Here is a 26,537-nt window from a genome sequence, read left to right on the forward strand (position 1 = left end):
CATATAATATTTTATAACTTAGTTGTATTTGGTTTGCTAGGCTTAGCTTAGTTTTTTTTTTTTTTAATTTTCTTTTAAGAAAATGTTTCTTCATTCGCTTACTTATTTAAGAAAGACATTATAAATAGATTGAAATAACAATAATAATAATAGCAATAGTAATAATACAATAATATTACTAGAGATTGAAATTGTGCATTAAAATTTAACTAAAGTTTTGCTAGAGATTTGGTAAAAATAGTAACAAAAGCTTTGGAAATTTTTCTAATACGTCGACTATTAGTCCTATTATTTTTGACATGACTGCCTGGCTAATGTAGCAAGTCGGCAACGTATTGCAATGTTGCAGCATGAATTTTCCCGGGGCCGATTTCTATTCTTTATCTCAAGTTGGTCCCGGAAAACTTGCCGTTAATTCGGTTGATGAAACATATATCAATAAAGGTAAGAGAAATAAAATTTACCAAACTGGCAGTTCATAGGCAAATTATCTGCTAAGCTTCCTAATGATTTGGAAACCAGTTCATAGATGACCGCTAGCTTTATCAGTAGAAATAGAAATGTAGAAAATAAATATTATACCATGAATTTCAAAATTTCCGTTACTTTTTGATCAAACCTTGCCTTATATTATTAAATAAATAATTATTTTTGTGAATCAATAATTTTTCTTCCCTAATTTTTTTGTTTTCCACATTCGCTTCTTATCGAAATTCATCTAACTGGTAAGGTCATGTTCATGCAAAGTTCATGATCTCGTTTGTCACCCCAACCGCCATTGCCCTTACGTAATTTGGTTTTCTTGATTAGACTTGCCACGGTAAGTGTTAGCGTTCGAGGGAACATTTGACCTGATTTACGAGCAATACGCAATACTTGTTGAACTTTTGAGATCACTTGGTTCGATTCGCAATTTTTCTTTTTATGATGTACGCCACTATTAAAATAATATATTTAAGGAACGCAAGTAATAACATCATATGCATTTTTGTTAAATGTATTTGTACCATTCTCCTATGTGAAAGACTCGTGGTCCCTTAACAATCATGGCATGTAACTTTCGTCGCAGACATTGCTGCGACACGTGCTGTAACGACCAGTCCCAGTTGTAATCGTCATAGGAGCAAAAATGCTTGGCACATTTTCGTATACTATTCCAAGTTGTCCGATTAAAAGCAAATCCCATATTATGTTTACTGCTTATCCACGGCATTACTTCCACCTGTTAAGTAACGCAATGAAATCATAACATTTTATTTTTGAATTTTATTCGAACAGAATTTTGAAAGCATTTACTAAACTTTAATCAGATTTAATAAAAATTACTTTGATTTGAAACCAAAAAAAAAAAAGAACAAATAAGGAGTAAATGGAAATCAATATCTTTTAATTAAGAAAATGGGGCGAGGGTTCGTACACTAAAAGTAAAAAATGCTACAATGCAAATTTAAGATAGCAACGGTATTAGGTAATTTAAAATAAATATATATGAGTTTGAAAAGATATTTGGCATAAAAATCTAGGACAAATAACGAAACGCAATAACGAAATGGAAAAAAAGTGGAAGCGTCAGGGGCTGGTTCACGGGACTCGGTATCGTATACGAACTCGATTGTTGCGCACATCATCAGGATGTGAATAGGATGCAAATAAATGCATAGAAGAAGAAGAAGATAAAACAACAATCCAAGTAAATTATTTTATGGCATCAGAGGATAGAAAGCATCGACAATAACTTGACTTGATTGACTATGCCAACAAGTTGTCTTTATATCTATTGACAGCATTAAATGTTTTACTTTCTTTTCCTTTTGAAAATGCTACTCGACAGCAACCTTATGATCGAGAAATTTTCAGCTCCTGCTTAATAAAAATGCCGGTAAACTCGTTATTTAATGCATCGACTTGATGATCGAGTGCTATAAATCCGTGCGCAAAAGTTACGATCGAGTTTACTCGACATCGAGTCCCATAAAATGGACTGTTTTTTTTTTATTATTCAATGCGTCCATCGCCTTTCACAAGATATTTTCATACTGAAAAGTGTCAGATGGAAATCAAGTCTGAATCCAATTAGTTTTTTAATTCATTTATATGTCAAATAGTCGAAGAAGAGTGAGTTGACTATGTTATTCAGTTGGAAAATATGTTAGAAAAGCCCTCAGTTAAACGGCAAGTCGCTAAAACAACTCTCAGAGCTTAAAGAGCTGAAGCTAAAGCTTTGTGCTTCTATTAGTAAGCTAATGGATGGACATAACCGCGTAAAGATCCTTGTAGGGGATAGAAGAAAAGAGAAATATTCATTACAATATCAGCCACAGCCAACGAACAGAAACGTTCCATTTCTATCGTTCAATGTGCTGGATTAATACATTTTCCGAAGAGAAAAGAAATTGATACGCAATGGATATCCAAAACTCCCTTTAAGGTGAGTAGTAACGTTGTACTAATTTTATTACACTCTGGACCATCTGTAATACAAGGTTATGTTACGCTTGTGCGGATGTATGTAGTAGTCAAGAGGACTTGACATAGACCCATCATCTTTTATTATATCGTCTGTCTGTCCGCCGGCATGTCATGTTTTTTCGTGTTTTCCGTACATGACGCAATTTCTGGGATGTTTTGATGAAATCTGGTACGCTTAAATGTTTTGGCCCAAGGACGAACGCTATTGAATATGGCTCCCATCTGACCACTTTTTCAGCGACTTCCTATATAAAACCTTATTTTGAAAAGTCATTATATGAATCACTGTGCTGGCTCTCCATAGTGTTTCTACTTGTCTTTTATATGAATTTTAGAGATTCTAATGATTTCTATTTTTTTTTTTCTTTTTTTTTTTTTTTGGAAACTATTTCGAGAGCAGAAAGTTTATAACTTTGCTATTAATAACTATATGGTTTTCATAAAATTTTTAATGTGCTTCTTTTTTCTTGCATTTAAGAAAACATTCAGTTTCACATTTTTGTTAGTTTTCTACCTTTTAGGCTTTAGGCCAATCAAATAATCTGAACAAGTTTTGATGAGAAATTGACTCGTGCGTTGTGAGAAATTCCAGACTTGTTTTTATTTTTAAGTGCTTCGATTAATAACTGTATAGACTATGTGTGTTCACATTGCTTTTCTTTGTATTTATAAATCATATTTATTTATGAACTAAATAAACTAAACTAAATTAGTTAATATCTCAGTATAATATAATGTAACTAATTCGCTTATCTCTTAATCGCGCAATTAATGTTGTCTGCAAAATTTATGACTAATAATAGAAAATCGATATATACCTCCCTGATTAGATTGTTGTTTGTAGCAGTCGGAGTTTCTTTTGACAATTTTGACATGCGATACACAATCTGTATATAAAACATTAAAGATACGTACACACATATGCATATAAACAGCAATTACTATTAAATGTAAAGTGTAAGGCAAATGATTATACGTACGATGTATGTAAAGCATATTTAAATGAACCCAAATGCATTGAAAAATTCATCAAAATTAAAAACCATGCATTCACATACATTTACAACAACAACAACAACAACAACAACAGCACGCAAAACTAAGTGATATGATTAGAGAGAGAAAAGAAAAACAGAGAAAGCAAAATAAAAAGCTAAGAAATAATGTTGAAAATTTTATATTGCTCACGTATCAGTCGGACAGACGTTTTATTATGACTTAATACGTATGAAAATATCAAACCTTGCTCGATTCTAATTGCTATCTCAAATATGTATGTCGACCTCTTTACCATACCATTCCATTTCCGTAAGAACATTTATATGAGAGAGCGCTCAAAAAATTGCCCCAGCCGGTCCAAAGTTTTCACACTAATTTGGAATGCCGAAATACTACTACTTAGCCACAAATTGCATATGGAAAAAAGCGGACCGACCTTGCCCATTTTCAACAGCTTTCGTCGTTGAGCCAAAGTATGTGTGCGTACCAAGTCTCATCAAAATATCTCGAAATTGCGGCCTGTACACAAGCATGACTTGAACATAAGCATGCATGGACAGACATCACACGGACAGACACACAGGCAGGCTCAGATCGATTTCGAAAATTATTCTGAATCGACCTGTATAATAAAACGTACATTTGTGTCTAGCCCTTCTGGGTGTTATATAAGTCCGCGCCAATTTAATACACCCTGCGCGACAAGTGCTGTAGGGTACAAATAATTATCCAACTGCCAAGGCCTACACATTTTGTTTGCTTGCTAGGTTAAGCCATATATTCGAAATGCTCTTCACCTTTTGCCGATAATTTTCTAATGGATGACTTTGTTCGACTATAACATTCTTACTTTATATAGATTCAATCTCGGCAGGAACGGCTATATGGCAAGGGCTTCAAAAATTGCCATACCTGATCCAAAGTTTTCACAGCAATTTCACTTATCAAAACAACGCGTTTTACAGGTAGTGACCGAAAAAGTGCTCTGATGCGAACCATTTTCAATAGCGTTGGCCCTTGTGTCAAAGCACGTTCATCAATATTTCTCAAAAATTGCGACTTGTAGTTCAAACACAAATTTACATTGGACACGCAGAGAGAGGGACAGATCGATTCATAAATTGATTCTGAATAAGTCACTTGCAAAGTTTAAAAGAGTAATTAACAATACTATGCGTTTAAGTGTTTAAAGAAAAACGATTATCCAAAGGTTGCTGCGTAAAGAGGTATGAGGTTTTAAGCACACGTTCGCAATTATAACGCTATGCATTTAAGTTTTAGGAAGTAAAAGGAATCGATCGTTGTAAGATAGAAATTGACTGCATCTCCCATGTAAGTAATAATACTTAACTCGCTTGAAATAATTTTTTTTTTCAAATTAATTGCAGCATAAAAAAATTATGAATAGAATCGAAATACGTACATACACTATTGTAAAAACGAAGAATGAATTTGACATAAAAAAAAAAGGAAGACTTTAATCAAATAATAGAAAAGACTATAGAAAAATTTGCATAAATTTTTAAAAAGCGCTGGATAAAAATAAGAAAAATTAACTTTTTTTGATATCTATTTTAGTTTTATAATGACTTTATACCTTCTGATAGATAGAATACAATGATGGCAGTACATGATAGCTCCATGTTTGCTGTGCCCCATTATTATTGTTATTGTTATTTTTACTTTTAATATTATTGTTATTATTATTATTATTATTATTATTAATATTATTGTTTTTATTAATCGAAGTGCTTTTTGCTGTGGTTGTAGTGGTAGTGGAGGTGGTACTTGTAGTGCTGATATTGATGATGAGAGCTGATGTGCCGAGTGTATTCGTATTCGTATTGATGGTGTTTGTATCACCCACATACACATTGTTGTTGTTATTATTATTATTACGTTTGTTATCATTATTATTATTATTATTGTTATTATTATTATTGCTGTTATCATAATATCTATTAAAATGTTTGTTGCTAGATGATGATTGTTGTGATGATAATTGCAGTGATTTTCTATTCCTATGATATCCTAATAGATTGTTGATAGAGGTCAGCGAAGAAGAAGCATATGGATTACTATATGACTTTTGCTTAGACTGCAAAGTAAAATACGCGCACACACATACACACACACAAACACACGCATATATATACATGTATATATATATATATATATATATACATATATACATATATACATATATACATATACATACATACACACATCCATACATAAAGTGAAGCACACAAAAATGGAAAACGTAAAAAAAGAAAGATTATATTTTATTAAAACATTTACAAGGAACACCGAAATATGTTTATAACGATTATAATGAAAAATGATGACGATGATGGTGTATGTCTATGTATTGTTTATATAGTGTTTATAGACAAGGCAGAAAATTTCAACCAAAAAGGAAAAAATATGTTTTAGTTTAGTTAATACAGCAGCGCACACATTTTTTTTGTTTTTTTTTTTTTTTTCTCTATATGAGCCGTAAAATAATTGAAAAAAAAAAACAAATTAATAAAGAATAAAAAAGAAAAATTCGATTTATTAGCGAAAAGAAATGCAGTAAAATTCTGCTCTTGTTTCTTTCTCAAATCGTCAAAGAACCAATTGATCAAATTGTTTAAGAATGTTGTTGTTTTAATATTATAATAATAATAAACTCTCTGATGTGGATTTTATTCAACTGTATCCGACGACATCGACTTACCTTACTATTGTATGTGTAATAATTAAAAGTTTTCAAATAGGTGCCTAATGATAAAATGTTGCATTGTAGACACAAGTCTATGGTACGTTTATACATCATTTCCAACACATAAAGAAAGTCTTCGGCCACATAATGATCTTCTTCCAGAAACAACACTAAACCTATGAAAATAATAATAATTCATTAAAAATATTGTTTCCATATTTGATTTCTACAATAATATTACCCGTATGGTATCTTGTAATCTCTAATTGATCGAAGACACGATTTGCTTTCCACCACCAATGATGTTTAGTTTGAGTGAACTTTGCTTCACGATAATGTCCGTACAAATCGGGATATAAGGCATTATTGCACTTACGTATAATTGCACTGCAAAAAGGAAAATGTACATTAATCTGAAATGATTGTCCAAATTCTCAAAAGATTGATGGCAATCCTTTGTTAAAATTTCAAAAATGAAATGAATAAAAAAAACGAAAGATTTTATTCCGCTCTTAGAATCGAACTTTCCCTACAAATCACCTTGAACACGTCCATCAACGTAATAAAAGATGAAGGAGGAAAGGGAGATGGAAAGTGTGTTTGTTATCGCTACGGGAATCATAGGAGTTTTACGAAAACTGCATTTAACATATTTACCCTAAACACCAACAAAAGAAGTCAGAACCTATAAAATATTATACTTTCTTGGGTTATGTAAATAAACCCAAACAAATCGTGAAAACATCGTCACGCAACAGAGTTTCTTCCGTGACACTTATTACACTTTTCCATATCAGAGGCATCGATTGGCCGAATAAAACATGTTCTTACAAATTACAACGAAATGTGGACACCAGAACAGAGCTTGAACGTTGAATTTTCTGCAATCTTTCTCCATCCAGAACTTTTTAATGATTCCTACACCCATCGTCAATACTCCAATGCGTGGAATACTCCAATTCTTCCTTTGCTTCTTGTATCGAAAAATGAATAACCTTTTTAGATGTCACAGCCGGCTTGGTAGTATACGTATGTCCGTCATCCCATTTCTCGTTTTTCTTCAGAAGTTTAAGGGCAAAAATTGAAGTGAAAACCTTGTACACGTTTTCGTAGCTGATAGCGAAAGACCAATTTTAGAAGTGAGTGTCTATGCCGATCCAAATATTTCTTATGACTAGTCAAATGAAAATTAACTGTAGGTGTAGGACCCATAGACAGGCGACAATTAATGGAAAAAATTAAAGCAATTTCCTCAGGTCACTTACACGGCGAGAGTGTTAAGCTCTTGAAAACGACAGATGGTTTACCTGCCGGTGTTCCTTAACTAAAAGCGCAAATTAAGGAGTAGATAAAAATGAAAATTTATTAGAAGAATGGGCAAGAGGGTTACTCAATTAAGAACGGAATAACCCCTAGGATCCGTGACGTGTTGCAAAAGATTTACAAACAAAGAATGCCGTGCTCTTAATGCTCTTAAGGCGATAGACTTGAATGGTGGCTTTCAAGCAGTTGCGAGTTTATCTTCTTCGGAGTTAAGAAGAAACCGTAACTAATACTTACTGATCTTTTTTAATGTCCCGTGGACAGTCATTGGGATCGATGCCAGGAAATTCATTTGGATGCGTTTGTATAGAATAAGGATAAAATATCTGAAATTGAAAGCAATTATGTGAAATGTGTTGCGTAAAAGGGGAGAAATATAACGGTGCATAACTTACTTGCATAACCTTACAAAAATCTATAGTCTGCACTAAATCGTTGATATCTTCGTCATAATAGTCATGAGAAAATATTAGAAGAACTCTTGAAATATCATGAGCCTGAGCGAGACTCACAATTAAATGGCGTAGGTATGTAATACGAGTGTGAACCTTTAAAAGGAACGGTGAACAATGAACAATGAAATTCTTTATTGAAATCCTTAAGTGTAAGTGTAATGAGGATTATTTCTCTTACTTGTACTACGATTATCACAGAATCATTTTGTAACGGACCAAATGTGTATTCATTTAAAACTAATTGCATATCATTGTATTTGGCAATTTGTCGATTAATTTCCGTTATATTTGGCGGATGATAAAGATCCACAAAATTAAGAGCACCAATTAAATTAGAACCGTTATGTAGCACTATAAACGAGAAAGTAATTAGAATTTATTTCTTTATGAAATTAATTAAACTCAAATGTCAAATGATTTAATACGAACAGTTAGAGAGCAAGGTTTGATTACGAGTTTTGGGTGTAAGAAATTTATGTAATACCGATGGCACCATAGACATAATAGCATCGACTGAATCATTTGTTGGTTCCATTAATACGGAATCATGATTATCATCTAAAGGACATAAGAAAGAAGAATTGGTAAATTTTTACCACTAAAAATTAAATTGCTATATATATGTATATATATAGATGTTGTTACTTACAAAAGGTAAAAATCTGCAATTTCAAAAATAAAAATATCAATATCGCCATAAAAATAATTCCGCGCATATAATATGTATTACGTTTACGATACATTGACCCAGTATTGGGTAATGGTATGAGTATACGACGACCTATAAGAAAGAGAAGAAATAAAAAGTAGAACTTGTAGCGGATGGTTGCATAGCCCGTTTAAAATTATTTAACTTTGCTTACCTCTCATGCTATAGGCGTTTTGATCATTTAATGCCTATTAGCTCGTTTTTTAACACTTATTAAAGGCGCTTGTTCCATTTTGGTCTGCCGGTGCTTAGTTAATTAAATGTGTCGTAAAAACATTGATCGGCTCACGTTCCTATAAATTTACGTCGACGAAAATATCTTTGCGTACAATTGTGCAATAAGAGAATTTTTTTTTTTTTATTTATTTTTTCTTTAAATATAAAATTAAATATATATAATTATGAATTATGATTTACTGATAGCTTTCAAATTATTTGAAATATAAATGAATCGTTCAGTAATAAACACAAAATTGTTGCTTATATTTGTAGGAAAATTGAAGACAAAAAGCTCTTATAATTATGGTGTAAATATGGGAAATCTTTCCCCTATCCGCTATTCACAAGACCAGAGGAAAACAAAAATAAATGTGAATTTCGATAATATTAGCGAAAATTGGTTTTTTAGGAGCTGGCGCGACCGGACAACTAAAATAAAAAAGGTATGCTTTCAATGTGAAAGACCACAAGCGAACACATTAGACTTCATTTAAATAATTTTTTGATCAAGCCTGCTCTGTACTGACTATGTTTTGAATGCGCCTAAGACATGTTTATACTAACGGACGACATTCACTCTCGACATGTTCCCCGAGTTTGAAGCCAGTCGTCATGGCAATTTGCAAATGTGGTTTGACGCCAATAACTAAAAGATATATGGAAAAGTGAATCAATCCTTTTTGGATGCCTATGAGCGTAAAACTGCCTGATACATTGAGCTTTAGATACACAGAAGACCAGACCAGATTGATCAGGCAAGTATTACGTATATATGTATACATATATATTTATATATACATGTAAATGTATTAGGTGCTTGCAAAAATATTTCCTCTTTTTTCACTTGAAAAAGGTATTTATTGAGCACAATTGGTTCAATGCATATTAATCAATATATGTTCTATCATGTTCTACAACTTTTTCCCACTTTTCTGGAATCGCGTGCCAGCCAAACCATGCTATATCGATCTGAGCAAGTGAATAAGAAATTCTTCTTTCGATTCATTTCGTATTTTTGTATGCAGAAAAAAAATGTTGAGAAATTGCGAAAAATGTGTTATATGCAGGAAGAATATTGTAAACGAAAGTATTTCATGAAATTTCTGATCTTGTGCATTTTCCTCGCTGTGATCGACAAAATATTACTTATGCGGGTCAAATCACGGCCTAAATCGAATCCAAACTAATACAGCAACTACATATAATCAATTCAGAGTAATTTCGCTTTTAGTATGTAGTAGGTCATCAGTCATCTGCTTTTAATAACAGAAACAGCATAAGATAACTAATGCCAAATTATGAGCAAACAAGCTCAATACTTTTTAGAGTACTTACATTATTCTTACATTATCAAGCATTTTGATCACTTTTCGTACGTAATGTCATAATATACCAATTTTCAATATTATATAATAATATTAAGCGGCTTAGCTTAAGCGAAAAAAATTGTCGCAAACTTATCGCTCGCTAGTTAGTATCTTGTATTGAGTTTCGTTCAAAGCAATCTTAATCTTTTACGTGCAGGTATTTTCGCATATCCAGCACTTGTGAAAAAAATTGAAAAAGAAAACAAAATGAAAGTAAAAAATACTTATAAAACACACTCTGTATTCGATGAATGTACATATTCGCTAATATTTTTATTTTTTATTCAGTGTTCGCAATATATTCTATGTCAAGTTGTCAGTCCCAAATAATATATAAAAACTGGCTTAAGAAATTGTAAACGTTGTTGCGCCCACTAAAAGTAGCTTGGTGGTCTATTCATCCGGTCGAAACGTTTGCAACGTTTGTTAAATGATTACTTCATAGACTCCTTGAACTGTAAACACAGTCTCGATCAGTGTCAAGTTTTGAAACGATTTTATCATGTACACAAGATACAGATCTTGTAAGCCCTCTTTTGATATTACATTCAATTTTAGGGAAAACCTTTGACAGACCTCGGATTTTTGGCATTAATCATAAATTACAATAGATGCCGCAACAAATGTTTCCCCATATATTCCATACGTGTCCCAAAGGAAAAATAAAAAATCATCCACGCCCATCGCCCAATTTAGAGACTAATCGGTTTTTCATTTTTTTTAAACAAATGTGTTGTGGATACAAAAGATTCAGCCACAGTCGAATATAATTTTCTTGCTTGTTAGATTTTTCTTTCTTGAGCCAGCTTTAAATCAACCTTAAGTGGTATTATTTGCTAATCTTTCTTGACTTTCAAACTGCTATTAAATGCTACATACTACTAGATAGGTATTCGCAATTGAACACTTACATGAAATGTGTAAAAATAGCAGGATGAAATGTTATTTTGGAGATTAAAATGAATTCGTAAGTAGTTTCACTTAACAACGGAAATTTTTTTTTCTTTATATCTATTCATAATTCACTATCGGATGAAAGGTCGTACACAAAGAGGCCATCACTTCGTTTAAAAAATACGTATGCATACGCATCAAAAAAGCAAATATACTTCTGGTCGTCGTTGTCGCATTTTAAGTAGACTGACCATGTCCGTCCGAAAGTGTTCGTATTTGTTTACTTTTTTCCCTTTTTTACTAAAAATGAAATAAAAAATAAGATAACAATCGAATTAAATAATAACTAAATAAAGCTTAAAGTAATCAAAAGTAACAGAAAAAATTTTCCAGAAATAGATAAAGATATGAATAACAAAAAAAATAATAAGAAAAATATATCTATGTGTATCCAATGCCTTTAAATTAGACAAAGGAAAAACTTCGTAGCGGTTTTTTGTCTTTTTTGGTCAAAATTTAAAAACTTTCACTGACTACCTTTCATCGTCAAAAACCATCTAAGGGAAAATAATAATTTTTAGGTTATACACAGGACTGCTAAGAAGAATTACTAAGGCTGGTCCGGTTTTATTCACCTGAATGCTTTTCTTCCTGGAGTTAGCAGTTAACATTATTATAACTTGAAAAGATGGACTTATTTGCTGCCATCCAAAAAAAGTACATTTCTTGGATCGTCAATAGACCTTTGCCGAATGTGCTTGGCAGACTGAAGCGCATGTAGTTCAAGCGTCAGAAATCTTCTCATATTTATGTAAAATATCGTTTTTTGTCTTCGCGTTTCGATCCCCTTTTACAAATACAGAAATATATTTAAATATTACTTCAATTTAATTACAATACTTCCGCTTGAGCTATCAAATCTTCCAGAATTGAAATGCAAGTTAATGATTCCTATCTTTTTCAGCCCATCGCCAACGGTTGATATTGTGCTACTTTTGCCATCCGTTTATAACATCTAGAAACTTTCCAGCCTCCACACTTTTTGAATGTACGTCTATATATAGATATGTAATAGATTGTTGAGTAGATTTCAAGTCGTTTAGGCATCGCCCATCGTTTATTTTATGGGCTTATGGTGGGTTACGTAAAGTTGCAAATATTGCAAAAGAAACCGGGATCTATTGCATCTGCAACGTTTTAAGCTACAAAGAAACTTAACACATACCGCTTCCCACATGCTTCAATATTCAATTTTCATGAGCAACCTGATATCGACCGAATACAATATACAGCCGCGTTATAAATACTGCTTCCAGGTATCATCCATAGTAAATGTAGGTTTTCTACGCGCTTTTTTGTTCGTTTCATCGTTTTGAACAAAAAAATAGTTTCAAATATCGATTTATTAAGTTCTCTTCACCTTCACGGTTAGGACATATTTTATTTGCTATGCATTACGTTTCCAATTTATAAGCAAACCAATCCTTACATTACGTGGACGTTCTAAGCTGAATACACGTTTACACAGAAGTAATAGTCGGACGATAAGTTTGAACATTTTTTCTGAAAAAACTCTCTCCTCTTTTTAGATTTTTGGAGAAAAGTGTCATAAGTAGCACTAAAGTGACAGTGACCAATCCAAATAAGATTGTGTTAAAGCTTAAGAAACAACATAAAAGACATGTATCGATTAGTTAAAGAGGAATGTTGCTTGGATTGAATCAATTTTGAACATATCAAATATCAATTTAAGCGGATAAAGCTAGATGATCAAACTATACACCAGTTTGCTAAATATCGACACTCATTCATTTTCGTGATAGCACATTAAAAATTATATATTATTTTAAGGTGAAGACGTAATATTCATGAAAGCCTTCATCTTTTCTAAGGGGTTCCAGAAATATCAAATCACGTGGTCCAAATTAAAGAAATTCAATTTACTTCTCAACGGTTTTAGTAATTTCTACACTACAAATTTCTACAATTACAAATTCGGTACATTTTCATGAGAGCTCTTTGATATGAGTAAGTCTAAGTGAAAAATCTATTTGATCCAATTTGAACCAATACTCATTACTTTCGATATTCTTGCAATATAAGGGCCTATCTACCATGAAGAACTTTTTATGAGGTGTGATCCAAACAAAAAAGACTTATGCTCTCCAAATTCTGTAAGATTGTTGCTTATATCAAATTATTATTATGCACGAATTCTCATCAAGAAATATTCAAAATTAGGTCTTTTTACAATGTAAAGGCTTGGTTTCCGTAGCCTTGCTTATATGATTGGGGGTTCAAAAAATTGCCCCGCTCAGGGGATCCTAATTTTCCACACTAATGTAAAGTATCAAAGCGACTATTTTGAGAAGCCGTGTATATGCGGTGTCGTTGACGAAACGGCCCGAGCCAAACTAGTTTCAATAACGTTCGTCCTTAGCTCAAGTTTCTTCAACATATCTCAAAAATTGCGATCTCTAGGTTGAAAACAAAAATACATGGACAGCCAGAAAGATAAATGGACGGATCTATCTCAAGTATTTCTGGATGTTACATCCGTTCGTACAAACTTGATATACCCTGTACCACAAATTGTGTAGGGTACAAAAAGAAATTAACGTACATTCCACTTGCTTACTGTGTCTTTGATGGGGAGCACGTAAACTTCAAATCCCTAATTGATTGAGAATTGAGAAAAGGAAAAGAAAACTGTCACTCGAACCTAGACTTCACGAATGCATATTTAATATGAAAATATATGCAATAATAAAACTAAAGCAAGTTTTTCCAGTGATTTTATTAAAAAGACGAGTTGGATGAGCATGCGAAATGGTAAATAAATGCATGCTACTTTTACTATTACTGTTTGTAATGCAATATGAATACATTTTACTCTGCAGAATAATGCATAACGAGCATGTGTGTCTTCTGACTATATTGTTTTGTTATTGTTATTTACGTTGTATAGTTGTGTGTGAGAATGGCGTCAAGATCATATAAATTATATAAAAAGTACGTTGACACACTTTATCAAAGATAATCGCAAGTTAAGATCTCTCTTCTACGTAATGACCATAATTATACCCCACGCTATTTGTATGCACATATTAACATTGTGGTACGACAAATTTTTCAAACTAAGGGTCTATCACTATAATGAAGCGGACGCTAACGTTTTGTAAGCAATCTTTACGAATGCAGCACTCTGAAATCCCAGTTGTTGATATCCACCCTCTCAAAGCTTTCACGAAATATAAACATCTTAACGTGTTTTTTACCTTTGTTTCTTAACTAACTCTATAGAATATTTATAGCGAGATTCAAACGATGAGTTAACATTTTTTGCATATTATGAGCATTTTTTGTGAATTAATTTTTTCACTTGAGGCTTCAAGATTTTCATAACAGCTTGTACCAAGTTTCAGAACAAGGCAAGTCGCGTGTCCCGTAGCTACTGAAAATGAACTTCAATGCAAAGCGGAACGTGTTCGGAAAATTGCGACAGTACCAGAATCCGAACGACCCACCTCATCATCAAAAAAACACTGCGAAGCACACTTTACTGTAAACACAACATGCGATTCACCCGGGAATTGTACATTACAGATTTTGTTTTATTGGGAGAATTCTTGAAGAATGTCACCTGAGTACTTACAGGCAACTAAGAATGTGTCTGCCTGATTTCAACATGCTGCATTGCCTGGAAAATCGCCTATTAGGGTCTACCATATTTCAACAATCTATTCCAAGTTTTATGATATTATTCGCATTCCACTAGCAAATGAGAATAGAGACGTGGCCGGGCAGGCGGATGAGGTCATATCCATTTAGAACCTTCCGTTGACCAAGAATATCTAGGTTATGAGGCCGATATGCAGACCTTATGCGGATCCTCTTCTGTTTCTGAGCTCTATAAACAGATACATGACAAACTTGGTGTATGGCCCTGCTTAATTGACGAGTTTTAGGATATCACTTTCGTAAATGTCGACGTAAAATATCGCTAGGAATAAAAAAAAATTGGATAGAAATTCTTACATATACTTACTAAAAGTGTATCTCCCTCCTTCCTGCTTCGAGTATAACGTTAATTGCGGCATAGGTGTTGTAGACGTTTACGCTAATCACAGAAAGGTATATTTTTCATTAGGCCAGCATAAGAAAGTTCTAATTCTTCAAGAGTGATAATAAAGTGGAAGCTTTATAGCTTTATTGCGAGGCACATAGACAAATTTTGTAAATAAACTTTGAATTAACTATAAATATTGTTGTGTCGTGGGCAAGTTTATAAGCAGATAACGTCGACTTTTACGGTTGGCTAAAAGCTGAAGCTCTTGGGGTATATGTATATATATATATATACATGTATACATGTATTTATATTTCATAGGAACTATTGCCACAATTACTCTCCTCATATACCTCTCTCTTACATATCCATCTTTCAAATCAATTTGCTTTACTTTTTAGAGGCAACTTAACCCTGAAATTAAATTTAATATTTAAAGAAGAAAAATAAAAAACTCATCCGAATAGACCTCCTGTTTCACCATAGATCTAGGCTTTACAAAAACAAAAAGAGACAAACTTTTACCAACGATTTATTAACATATCGAATCAATTTGTTTAGGCATTCGCAAATATGATTACAAATTTTTTTTTATTACTATTCAAAAACAAGTGCCCCGGCTTTTCATTAAATACCCTACCTACCTACCTACTTCTAGAGTTATTCAAATATATACAAAAAGTGTATATATAATACAAAGTGTTATATGGGAGATGGTCGAAAAATTGGTCCGCTCCGAACCATTTTCAAAACCTTTGGCCCTTAGGCGAAAACATATCAGTGTACCCAGCTTTAATGAATTAATTCAAAAATTACGAACAACGAGAGAGCACAGGATGATCAGACGGACACACAGATTTAGATCGATTCGAGATCAATAGTTTATCTCAAGTCCTTCCAAATGTGTATACATCCTCACAAACATAACGTTACATAAATAGTGCAGTCCTTGCCCTTGGCTCTAATACATCGTATCTCAATTGTTAACCGATTGAGGTCAAATTTTACCTTTAATTCTATATAACCTTGGTTAGAGAAACCTGTACCGTTACCCATCAATAAACTAAGGCAATTTGACTTTTTGCAAATATATTTATACGAAAATTGGATTAATTTCAATGGAGAGCTCTTTTTAAATATTTAATAAGCGATCTTTTACGGATTCCTATATAAGCAAAACTTTCCGGAAAATCGATAGACATAATAGGAAATTGAAAACTCAAATGTCACTGTCAAGCTAATTTGCATTGCCTGCACATACATATGCATATACTTTTGCTAGCACTTGGTATTTGCTGGTGATGTTTACAAGTAAATCTCTTTTGCATGCGATTGCACCACAAGTACAACAATAATGCCTGCTTAGCGTTGGTAAGGTCAATGCTTTTTTCTTTTTTTCTTTGCACAATATACATTTATAAGGTGCACTCATAGCGCACAACACTGCATATGCATGTACGTGCATATGTTTGCCAAATTACAATGCACGTATACACATGCCTATCTATTATAGCATCTAAGCAATGCATTATATATTTCCGATTATCTGTTTGCTGTTGGCAAAGTTGTCTTAAGAGGTCATTAATATAATTAAAAATTAAATAAAAAATAATAATAATGTTTATCATCATCAAATATCATTCCTGATAAATGCTGTTTTATCTTTATTTGCAAGTATGTATGCGTACATATCTATTACTACAGATTGAAACAACATTCGACGGATTGTTATAATAATATAACATATTGATCACGAGATACAATTATTTGCGATATTTTATTCTAAGTCAGTTTGCGATTAAATCTTTGTTTTTCAACTCGTTCACTAAGTTAATTAGTTTTTCTCTGATTTTGAAAACATTTGTTCATAAATATGTCAACATTTTTATCATGAAAACAAGTGAAAGTATTATAATCGGACTAGGCCGCTATTAAACACCCTAGACCACATTGTCTAACGCAATTCTTACCATAATGGGACTGCATATTAAAAATTACACCTGTTTTTGCAGGCTATCCGCAATAGGTTGAAAAATTGTGGTACATATTCAAAATTCAACACAGTTCATTCTTATATGAAATTACTATTATGGGTCAATTTTCTTCATAATGTATTAATATGTAGACTTATCTGCCCTATAAAGGATCAATTTTCTCGAAAATTCTTATATGGGCCAAGATGGTCCAAATTTAGTACAGTCAATTTTTTACTCTTAAATTACTATTATGATCTGATTTTCATCATAAGGCATTGAATATTAGACCTTTTTGGCACAGGAATATCAATTGTGATCATATGAGTGAGGTTTAAAAAAATTGGCCCAGCAGGTCGAAAGTTTTCACTTCAATTTAAAATACCGAAACACTATTACTTAGCCACTTTTGTCGAGAAATTTTAAAAATTTCAATATATTCCATAGGACGGCTTTTCACAAGACGGCATTATGCAGAGAATTTTCGAAAAAGTGATCCGAGCCAAACCATTTTCAATAGCATTCGTTGCTGGGTTAAAACACGTCAGTGTACTAAATTTCATCAAAATATCTCAAAAATTAGATGTAGCTCGAACACCAAATTACATGGACAAACATGAGACGAGCAAGCAGACAGACTGATAGACAGGCTTAGAATCATTTTCTGAATCGATTGATATAATGAATGCGTCTATCTTGAGCCCTTCTAGGAGTTTTATATGTTCGCTCAAATCAAATATACCCTACACCACAATTGATGTAGGGTGCAATAATAATATATATAATAGTTGCGTTAAAAGTTAAAACAATAAATGGATACAAATCATCATTTTCTGCGTGGCACGTGATACTATCGTTCGAATATATTTCGCTTAAATGAAATGAAATAAAAAAAAAAATTCATGCGATACGATAATAAAAATATTAAATTTAAGTGAGGCCTTTAACTAATTAATAAAGCAATTTTCTAAAGAAAAGATTTAAATGATATAGTATAGGATTCAATATCAGGGACTATGTCCTTCTGTCTATTAACTTACTCTAACCACACTGTAGCGATAACAAAAATGGAGAAGGAAAACTATAAATTTTTTGAGCCCTGTCTCAGTCTATTCTAGTAGGTCATAAGCAGGCCTACAATGTATAAGAACTCGAAAAATTTTGAAAGACACATCTTTTGCATAGTGAGGTCGGTACGCAGACTAAATGCAATGACAATGGAAACAAGTAAATAAAGTATGTTCAGCTGCAGCTTACACTTTTATATCCGCCATTTATATTTTAAGAAAAATCCAAAAAAAGGGACAAAGGCGAAACTTCAATACTCCACAATATTGGCTAGAAATGAACGATTTTTTTTATTTCTACATAGGTGTAGTACAATCAAACAAAGAAAATAGATAGAACACTTTGTCATTGCAGTTTATCAATAATCGGGGAAAAAAGCGAGCAACACCATGCGTCCTTACTTTACCATGTACTGTAGGCATGTTCTTTGCCCAGTTTGACCCATTTTGACATTTTGAATTTTCAATGTTTTTAAGAATTACATAGACGGTAGAACGGAGAAACCTAAATCGATCCAAAGTCCCATACTTATGGAGGTTATATATACTTTAGCAGGTCTCTGAAGTTTTTTTCTGTGTGTTACAGACAGAACATGAAATAAGAAAACTGCCTTCGTCTTGTGCCGAATCGTAGACACATACGTAAGTGCAAATATATGAAAGTTTTACTTTTTGCTAATTTCCAGTCCTTGTGCTACCACTGCTACAGTATACAAAACTTTTTGCAAAATTCTTATGACTACTTAGGTCAGTATTTAACCCCTATAGTTTGTAACAATTATGAAGACGCTCTTAAAATGTATTGATCGTTTCGTTTCGTTTTCAAAGCCGTCGTGGTGTTTTAACGATTTCAATTGAAGAAATTAAAACGAAATATCTTGTGCCTCTTATCTTTCCATTGTAGAGAAATTAGCAAACAAGCAATGAGTCGAGTTTCTAGATAGGGCAGGCAGTGCCAAATCGCCTTGGAATTTCGTCTCGATTATCTATAAACCCATGCTTTATGAAATCTATGGTATATTTTTCTGGATGCTATAAATGAAATAACAAAATCTATTTTAATATGTTGCTTTTAGATAAATATATATGTCATTGTTTACATCTTGCCACAATTTTTTTTTTTCCCTAAACTAAATTTATTCGAAAGGTTTTAATAAACCAAAAATCAAAACATGAAGCTTTGAGTTAAGGAATATGTTATGTGAGTATGCCCGGATTACAGGATAAATTTCATTTTGTCCGACGGACTTTCCACCTTTTGTCTGCTCTTGAAGGGCTTTCTGTTCGCAGTTTAACAAACGTTGAACGAATTTCAGTACATCCGTTGGTCTTCTTTGTACTCTGGGAACACGTCCTCAAGAACTAAAGTCAAATGTGAAAGGATTAAAAAACTAAATGAATTATCAGATACGTTGGACTTCAAAAAGCAATGTCGATAACAATCAATTAGAAACTATGGAAGCTATCGATCTAAAATTTGCCACAAGTATAGCCCATAGAAAATTTATGAAAATATGCACACCGACCGGTTTAGTGATTCACTTAGCGACTGTCATGTAAAATCTAACAATTCAAGATTATTTTCGATATAAATATGAATTGCTACAGTATTTGATGCTATTTATGAATTAGTAGTAAAGTGCAGAAAATTATAAATAGAGATGCAATGAAAATGTACGCACATCTCTGAGTAATTGCCATAAATCCGTCTGGTATTGCTTGTATGACTTGCACTCATAAATTCGAAGAGATTTGCCTTAAAAACTAAATAAAACGCTATACTCGGGTAAAATCGGTTATGACTTCGCTTAATAAAATTCTTTATCTATTTTTATCATAAAATATCAATAATGATACGTTACGGACATGTATAGAATCACTTTTCGGAAGAACCGAAATGTTTAAAGTTCACCGTTCCCTGATAATTATTCATCTGTTTGCATCCTAAAATGCTAAAAATGTGTACTTTGTTGCCAGTTAAAGGTTTTTACGTAAAACGATCCGATTCTATATAAATTTGTCACGTCTTCTTAGTATGCCAAAACAACAAAGTCGAAAATGTGCCAGTGTATTAAATTTCATCAAAATATGTCCAAAAATTGTGATCTGCAGATTGAACATAGAAATATTAGTTTGGGGAAAAAGAAATCCATTATTTTTATATGAATTTCAGGACTTTATTTAACATGCTTCGGATTGTCCGATTTGGGTCAAATATGCACCGTTTTATTGTACGATTTGTTGCCATTTTAAAGGTAACTTCAAAATGCCTCTCTCATAGAAGTCGTGGTCTCTATTTGCAAAAAACTCTAGTAGTCGATTTTCACAATCCTCCCTAGATTCCAATTTTTTATCATTAAAGAAATTTTGCAATGCAAGAAGAAGATGATAATCGCTTGGTGCCAAGTGCGAACTGTGTGGCGAATGCATTAAAACTTCCCAACCAAGCTCCCGAAGTTTCTGGCGAGTCACTGTAGATGTGTGTGGCCTAGCGTTGTCCTGGTGGAACACGACACCTCTCCTGTTGGCCAATTCTGGCCGTTTCAGGTCAATCGCTATCTTCAAACGGTCCAGTTGTTGACAGTAGAGATCAGAATTTAGCGTTTGGCCATATGGAAGCAACTCATAATAAATAGTCCCCTTCCAGTCCCACCAAATGCATTGCAAAACCTTCCTGGCCATTTGAGGTGCTTCACCGCTCTTTGACCACGATCGTTTTCGCACAGGGTTATCGTATGTGATCCATTTCTCATCTCCAGTCACCATCCGTTTAAGAGATGGGTCTATCTCAGCCTTGGCGGACTTCGCAAATGGAAATTCGATTCATCATGTTTTTTTCTGTTAATTGGTGTGGCACCCAAACATCGAGCTTCTTTTTGAATCCAGCTTTGTGTAAATGGTTTAAAACTGTTTTATGGTCGATTTTTAGCTCCTGGGCGATGTTACGACTGCTAACATGCCGGTCAACTTCAATCATTTCTCCGATTTTATCAACATTTTCGACGACCGGCCTACCTCTGCGAGGTGCATCTTTAACATCAAAAATTCCTGAACGGAATCTACGAAACCAAAATTACACATAATTGGCTGTTACAGTATCGGAACCATAAACACTATTCACAATTTTAGCCGCCTGGCTTGCACTTTCGCCTTTGTCAAAGAAAAACTATAAAATGTACCGAATTTTCTCTTTGTTCACTTCCATTTTTAACACGCTGTAACTCACAACTGAATGCACCAAACAAAAAACAGCAAAAGAATTTTTTTTACTGCGAAATGTCACCTTTCCAACGAGCATAAATCTGAAATTGTTTGATCGATACTTTACGAGAAATCTATCCGTGCAGCCATCTACCGAAAAAATAATGGATTTCTTTTTCCCCAAACTAATATATCGGCACACAGACGGAGAGATAGAATATTATCTGAATTAATTAATATAGTGAAGGATGAAAGGGTCTATCTCAACCCGTTCTGTATAATACGTACATCGGCGCAAACCTAACCCACTGCAATCTGTACCTAATAAACTCCGTAGCTGAAGGGATACAGTATATAATAATCGTTTAGAGATATAGTTGAATTCTAAATTTCGATTCGAAATAAATAAAAAATCGAAAAAGTTAATTTCTAATTATCATCGAATATTTAATGCAATCTACACACAAATCGCAGTACTTTTATATATATATATCTGCTTTAAAAAACCGCTATTAAAAATATGTACATAAAGTTTGTTTGTAATATTCATGGAAATGAATGAGAAAGTATTATGCCTACGAATAGAAAAATTAAAAACTAGATTTTGATAATGCATATGTATGTGTATTAATGCACTTAATGGAAACCAAAGTAAAAAATATGAAATGTAGGTTAAAATGCTATAACTTGTCTGATCAAAAAAGTTTACCTTCTCTTTCTTTAACTCTCTCTCTCTTTAATTTTTTTTTTGTTTTGCATTAACAATTTGAAGTTCCTTTGCATTGAATGAACTCAAAATCGAAAAAGTTGCAATTTACACGCAACTAAGAAAGCAAATAAAAGGATTGCATCCGAAGTAATTCGCAAAACTTATGCAGAGAGGCAGGTTCAGCAGAAGAAATTCATTCCAAATCTTTGGGTTAATAATGAAATCTTTCCAGTGATTCAATGTTATCTTCATTGGCCTTTGAAGATCTTTTGAACTTTTTTGGATCAACAAAACAAGAATCCTACGAATTGATATCGTTTTCGAAAAAAAAAAAAATCTATCTGGTCTAAGACGCTTCGACTAACGACAGGCCTCGACTGTTTGCCAAATGGAAAAGTTATATGTTTTTCATTCAGAGGAGCTTGAATATAATTTGATCAACGACATCTATTAGTGAAAATGATTAATTAATGCGAAGTATTAATGTACACAACGGTTAAATACGATGATTTTGACCTTAACAGTTTTCCATTCAGTATTATTGAGTTCTTCACTGTGCACAGACGCTAATCATGGAGCGCTCAAAATTTCATTTCGACATTCATTACTTTTGTTGTTCGTTTTGAAGACGCCTGCTGCCGAAGCGTATGGCGTATGGTGATGATCACGATAATCTCAACCGCAAATAGTTTTGGCTTAAGCCACGTGAGCCATTCAAATTGACACCCAAGCGGAATATTCATGCCCCTAAAATTTTGCTGTGCATGTGATGGGATCAGCAAAGCCTGGTGTATTACGAGCTGCTAAAATCGAATGCAGTGAAAATGAAAAACTGATCAAAATACATGCAAACACCTAATACAAACCGGTGTTATTTTATACTTAATCGCTTAAAAGAGCTGGTGGAATTCCCAATGAAAAATACTCTGCCACTACTGCCCATGAAATCAGAGCTTTATTTCGAAGTCATACCTTAAACTTAACTTTTCAATTATTTTCTTCAAAGTATTTAAATTTGCAATTCTGTTCGCATTGCGCTAAGAGTTCATAAGGAAACCAAAAATATGCCCGCATGCGATATGTTTATTTGTGAAATTGTTGAAATACGCATTGGCGACGTTCCTGCATTGTATATATATTTAGGGAATAGCAATATTGATTTTATGCTGAACACTCCGTTTTGTTTCGCGTAAACAGAAACAAAACTTGATCTTAACTAATTGCTTAACAGTGCTTTCAGCTTCAGTTCGCAAATATCGGCCAAAAACTAAGGCGCTTTTACTTTATCACTTCAATCAAAATTTCCCTTTCAAAGATCAAAGATTTACGAAAAGCGAAATATTAAATGAAATATGCAAATGTATTACAATATCCAATATCCATTATTGAAATGAGAACTTTATTTGGAAGAGCTGTCGAAGGCATGACGTCATTGTTCAATGTTCGAAGTTAGTTCGATATCTCCGCTGAGTATTTGCATTTGCATTGGCAATCTTCCGAGATAGTGCAAAAGTTCAACGCAATCGCAAGAACAGATCAAGAAAAGTTTCAGCCTTATTAGTCCGTGATGTAGTTAGAGAGGGTGATAAAAGAAGAGTCGCCCAGAAATACCAAAAATGGATGTCAGGACGTTAGTTACTTGTTCGATAATATTGTCAACGTAAGCAGCAGGAGAGAGTTTTGAATGTGGAAGAAACCCAAAAGATCAAGGATTTTCACGAACCGTTTATGGAAGACTTGATATGAAAGTGGAGTAACGATAGAGTTTCTCCTTTTTTTGGCAAAAACCACGTTCCTAATTTTATTAATTGAGAGCGTGAGCTGGAGAGACTAAAAGCGATAGGAAATAATATCAAGGACGGATTGTATTATTTGTCTGGACAACTCTGAATCAGAATGAACGCTACAAATGAGCAGGTCGCCTGCATAACCAAGAACTGAGATATTCTTCGGAGGGAAGCTGACAATTTAGAACGGAGCTTTGGGGAACACCTGTGCTAAGTCTCCTGCGCACGATCACCTCATTGTTGCTAATTAAAATGTTCGTACAAAGAGAGATAAAATTCTTGGGGGGTTCCAAAGAGAATAAGATAGGCCTTAAGGTGCTAATGTGAACAGAATCATAAGAAACACCTAATGTTATGTCCCGAAAGTAGGCAATGAGAACGTGTTTCTTGCCAAGGGGCTAAGTTGATTGCGGACCACAAGGTAAGAATGTTGTCTTGGGCAGAGCTGAAACCGAATTCAAAGTGGTTGAGAATGTCTTCGCATGCAAGATACTACTCCATACGCAAGTAGAAAATTTTTTCAAAGATAATCCGAGGCATATACAATTTCTTGCTCTCAAGTGATAACTTGGAAAAAGGTAGTATGTAACCGATGTTTAGAATATTGATAAATTCCTTTTTACGACTGCCATCTAAGCCTGGAAAGTGGTTCTTACAGAGATTTCTTGCTTTATTGCGTTGAGACAAGAGTGCAATAATTATAATAAAATTCTTTGTTTTTTCAACGTAACTGATAACTGTATAATGCGACATCGTGTTGGATAGCAAGTATTACAAAACTCAATCCCAACGCAATGTGACTTCTTTTTCTTTCTGCACTTTCACATTTATAAAAGACGTTAAGAACATTTAAGAACCAAGCCTTCGCCTTTTCTAACTGATTCGATGTGTATTGCATCATTCTTTTAAAAACTTGGGCAACATTTGGAATACGAATCTAATTAAGAAATCATAAGTGCATGAACTCATTAAAAAGTAAACACACTGAAGCAATTTATACACTTGAAGGTAGACATAAATATAAACAGAGTCATGCAAAAAAACAAAAAAAAAAACATTTTTTATTCTTTTTTGTACTTCACTTTGCAATATAATAACTTGCGAGTGTAAACACAAAAAAAAAAAAAAAAAAAGGCTTATTTACCTAATTATATGTGTATCTTGCATTTATGATGGCATTCATCGAAGTCACAATGCGCGGCATATGCGTTGTATTTGTTGGCTGTTTTCGTTTTACTCTCAATTTTAACACAAGTGATAATTTGTAAAAACATCATTGTCGTTATTGTTAAATATATTGACGGCTTTTGTTTTTGTTTTTTTTTTGGTTGTTGGTGTTTTGGGTGGTGTTTTAAAAATAACTTTTGTACACTTAAGCAAAAGAGTAGCGAACTTTTATATTTATATGATATAAATACGAAAATAACAACAAGAACAACAAATAAAATACAAAGAGGAAAATCGATTTCTTGTTTTTCTTTTTTTTTTTTTTGCTTTTTTCGATTGCTTCGCTCACACAAAAATGAACAGGAGAAGGAACAGTAGGAAGTCTTTTTGCTGAAGACAAAACGGGGTTAATTATCTTTGACGTTTCTTTCGTTTTCTCTTTTTGCAATCGAAGCCTATTTATTTGAATTCACATAAAAATATATTCATCAATTGCTCGTTCGTTCGGTACATAAGATAGCATTTAATGTATTTAACTAGAAGTGAAATGTTTATGCGCTTGTAGATGATAAGAGATCATCATTATCACCATCGTCATTGTCGTAATCGTCACCGTCATCATTCTCATCATCTTCATTGCACAAACATTGTTACGCTATTTTTGCACCATATTTTTTCTTTTTTTTCGGTACGATTCGGCTTTGCATTGCTTGTTATAGTGTATGTCATGACATCTCTTCAGCATTTTTCTGCTTTAGTTACTGCATACACAAAGTAATTGTATTCGTTTACTCCAATTTATTTTATAATAAAAACACAACTATTTTCTTCTTTTTTCGTTTTTTGTTTTTTTTTTTTTTTCTTACTCTGATAACATCGGAACGATTAGATAATGAAGAAGAATAAAAAAATAATATAAATATTAAATTTATTATTAATAAAAAGCAAAAAAAAAAAAATTCTTCTTTGTGCAAGCAGCTTTACATTGAGTGCTATTGATTAATCTTTTCTTTTTTTTCCTCTGATTTTACAGGAAAAAAATTGCTTTGCTTTATAGCATTCCTAATTTCATTTAGTTTTTTTTTTTTTTTTACTGAATAGTAATTTTTCTTAATTTAAATTTATAATTTTTTTTTTATTTATATATTTCTTATAAAAAACAAAAATTTTTTTTTTACTTTATATATGTATACATAGATATATGTATGTTTGTATATATATTCTCTATAAACGACCACGAGCAAAATAAAATTGTGCCGATTATAGCAAACGTCCGTGAATTAATATTTGCACTGATTCGCTTAACTCAATCAACTAAATTAAATGTATCTAAGAAATACATCAACACAGGGCACTTACGGTGCGTATCTACAATTACGTGCAGACCGCAAATGACCGCCGATATCTCATGCTTGCACTTCG

At 33.0% G+C, this 26,537-nt stretch overlaps 1 protein-coding gene across 10 annotated transcripts; it reads right to left on the reverse strand.

The window, feature by feature from the left end:
- Positions 1 to 5: 5 nt before the first annotated feature.
- Positions 6 to 26,186, reverse strand: LOC119640797 (alpha-1,6-mannosyl-glycoprotein 2-beta-N-acetylglucosaminyltransferase-like). Of its 10 annotated transcripts, none has more exons than XM_038039024.1 (14): positions 25,093 to 26,186; positions 11,160 to 11,442; positions 10,217 to 10,425; positions 8,817 to 8,981; positions 8,603 to 8,734; positions 8,383 to 8,511; positions 8,132 to 8,304; positions 7,894 to 8,046; positions 7,736 to 7,824; positions 6,417 to 6,562; positions 6,191 to 6,351; positions 5,066 to 5,566; positions 1,008 to 1,222; positions 6 to 937 (listed from the first exon to the last, which is right to left on the reverse strand). In XM_038039024.1, the coding sequence occupies exons 4-14, from the start codon at positions 8,821 to 8,823 to the stop codon at positions 715 to 717; spliced, it is 1,929 nt and encodes a 642-aa protein (XP_037894952.1). In that variant the 5' UTR covers positions 8,824 to 8,981; positions 10,217 to 10,425; positions 11,160 to 11,442; positions 25,093 to 26,186; the 3' UTR covers positions 6 to 714. The 10 variants fall into 10 exon arrangements, 9 of the variants coding, with proteins under 9 accessions (XP_037894952.1, XP_037894950.1, XP_037894953.1 ...); XM_038039022.1 differs by lacking the exon at positions 10,217 to 10,425 and adding an exon at positions 15,191 to 15,262 and having other exon boundaries at positions 8,817 to 9,033; XR_005247741.1 differs by lacking the exons at positions 10,217 to 10,425; positions 11,160 to 11,442 and having other exon boundaries at positions 6 to 540; positions 620 to 937; positions 8,817 to 9,033.
- Positions 26,187 to 26,537: the final 351 nt, after the last annotated feature.

This window comes from Glossina fuscipes, unplaced genomic scaffold (assembly GCF_014805625.2).
Source record: "Glossina fuscipes isolate IAEA_lab_2018 unplaced genomic scaffold, Yale_Gfus_2 128, whole genome shotgun sequence".
NCBI lineage: Eukaryota > Metazoa > Arthropoda > Insecta > Diptera > Glossinidae > Glossina > Glossina fuscipes.

What these genes read in the sequence shown, in the direction of transcription:
- LOC119640797 (XM_038039027.1), bottom strand. An exon ending in CGGGACATTAAAAAAGATCA is followed by an intron (nt 6,563 to 7,735) that starts GTAAGTATTAGT and finishes TCCTTTTTGCAG; the next exon opens with TGCAATTATACGTAAGTGCA. An exon ending in GATTACAAGATACCATACGG is followed by an intron (nt 6,352 to 6,416) that starts GTAATATTATTG and finishes TTATTTTCATAG; the next exon opens with GTTTAGTGTTGTTTCTGGAA.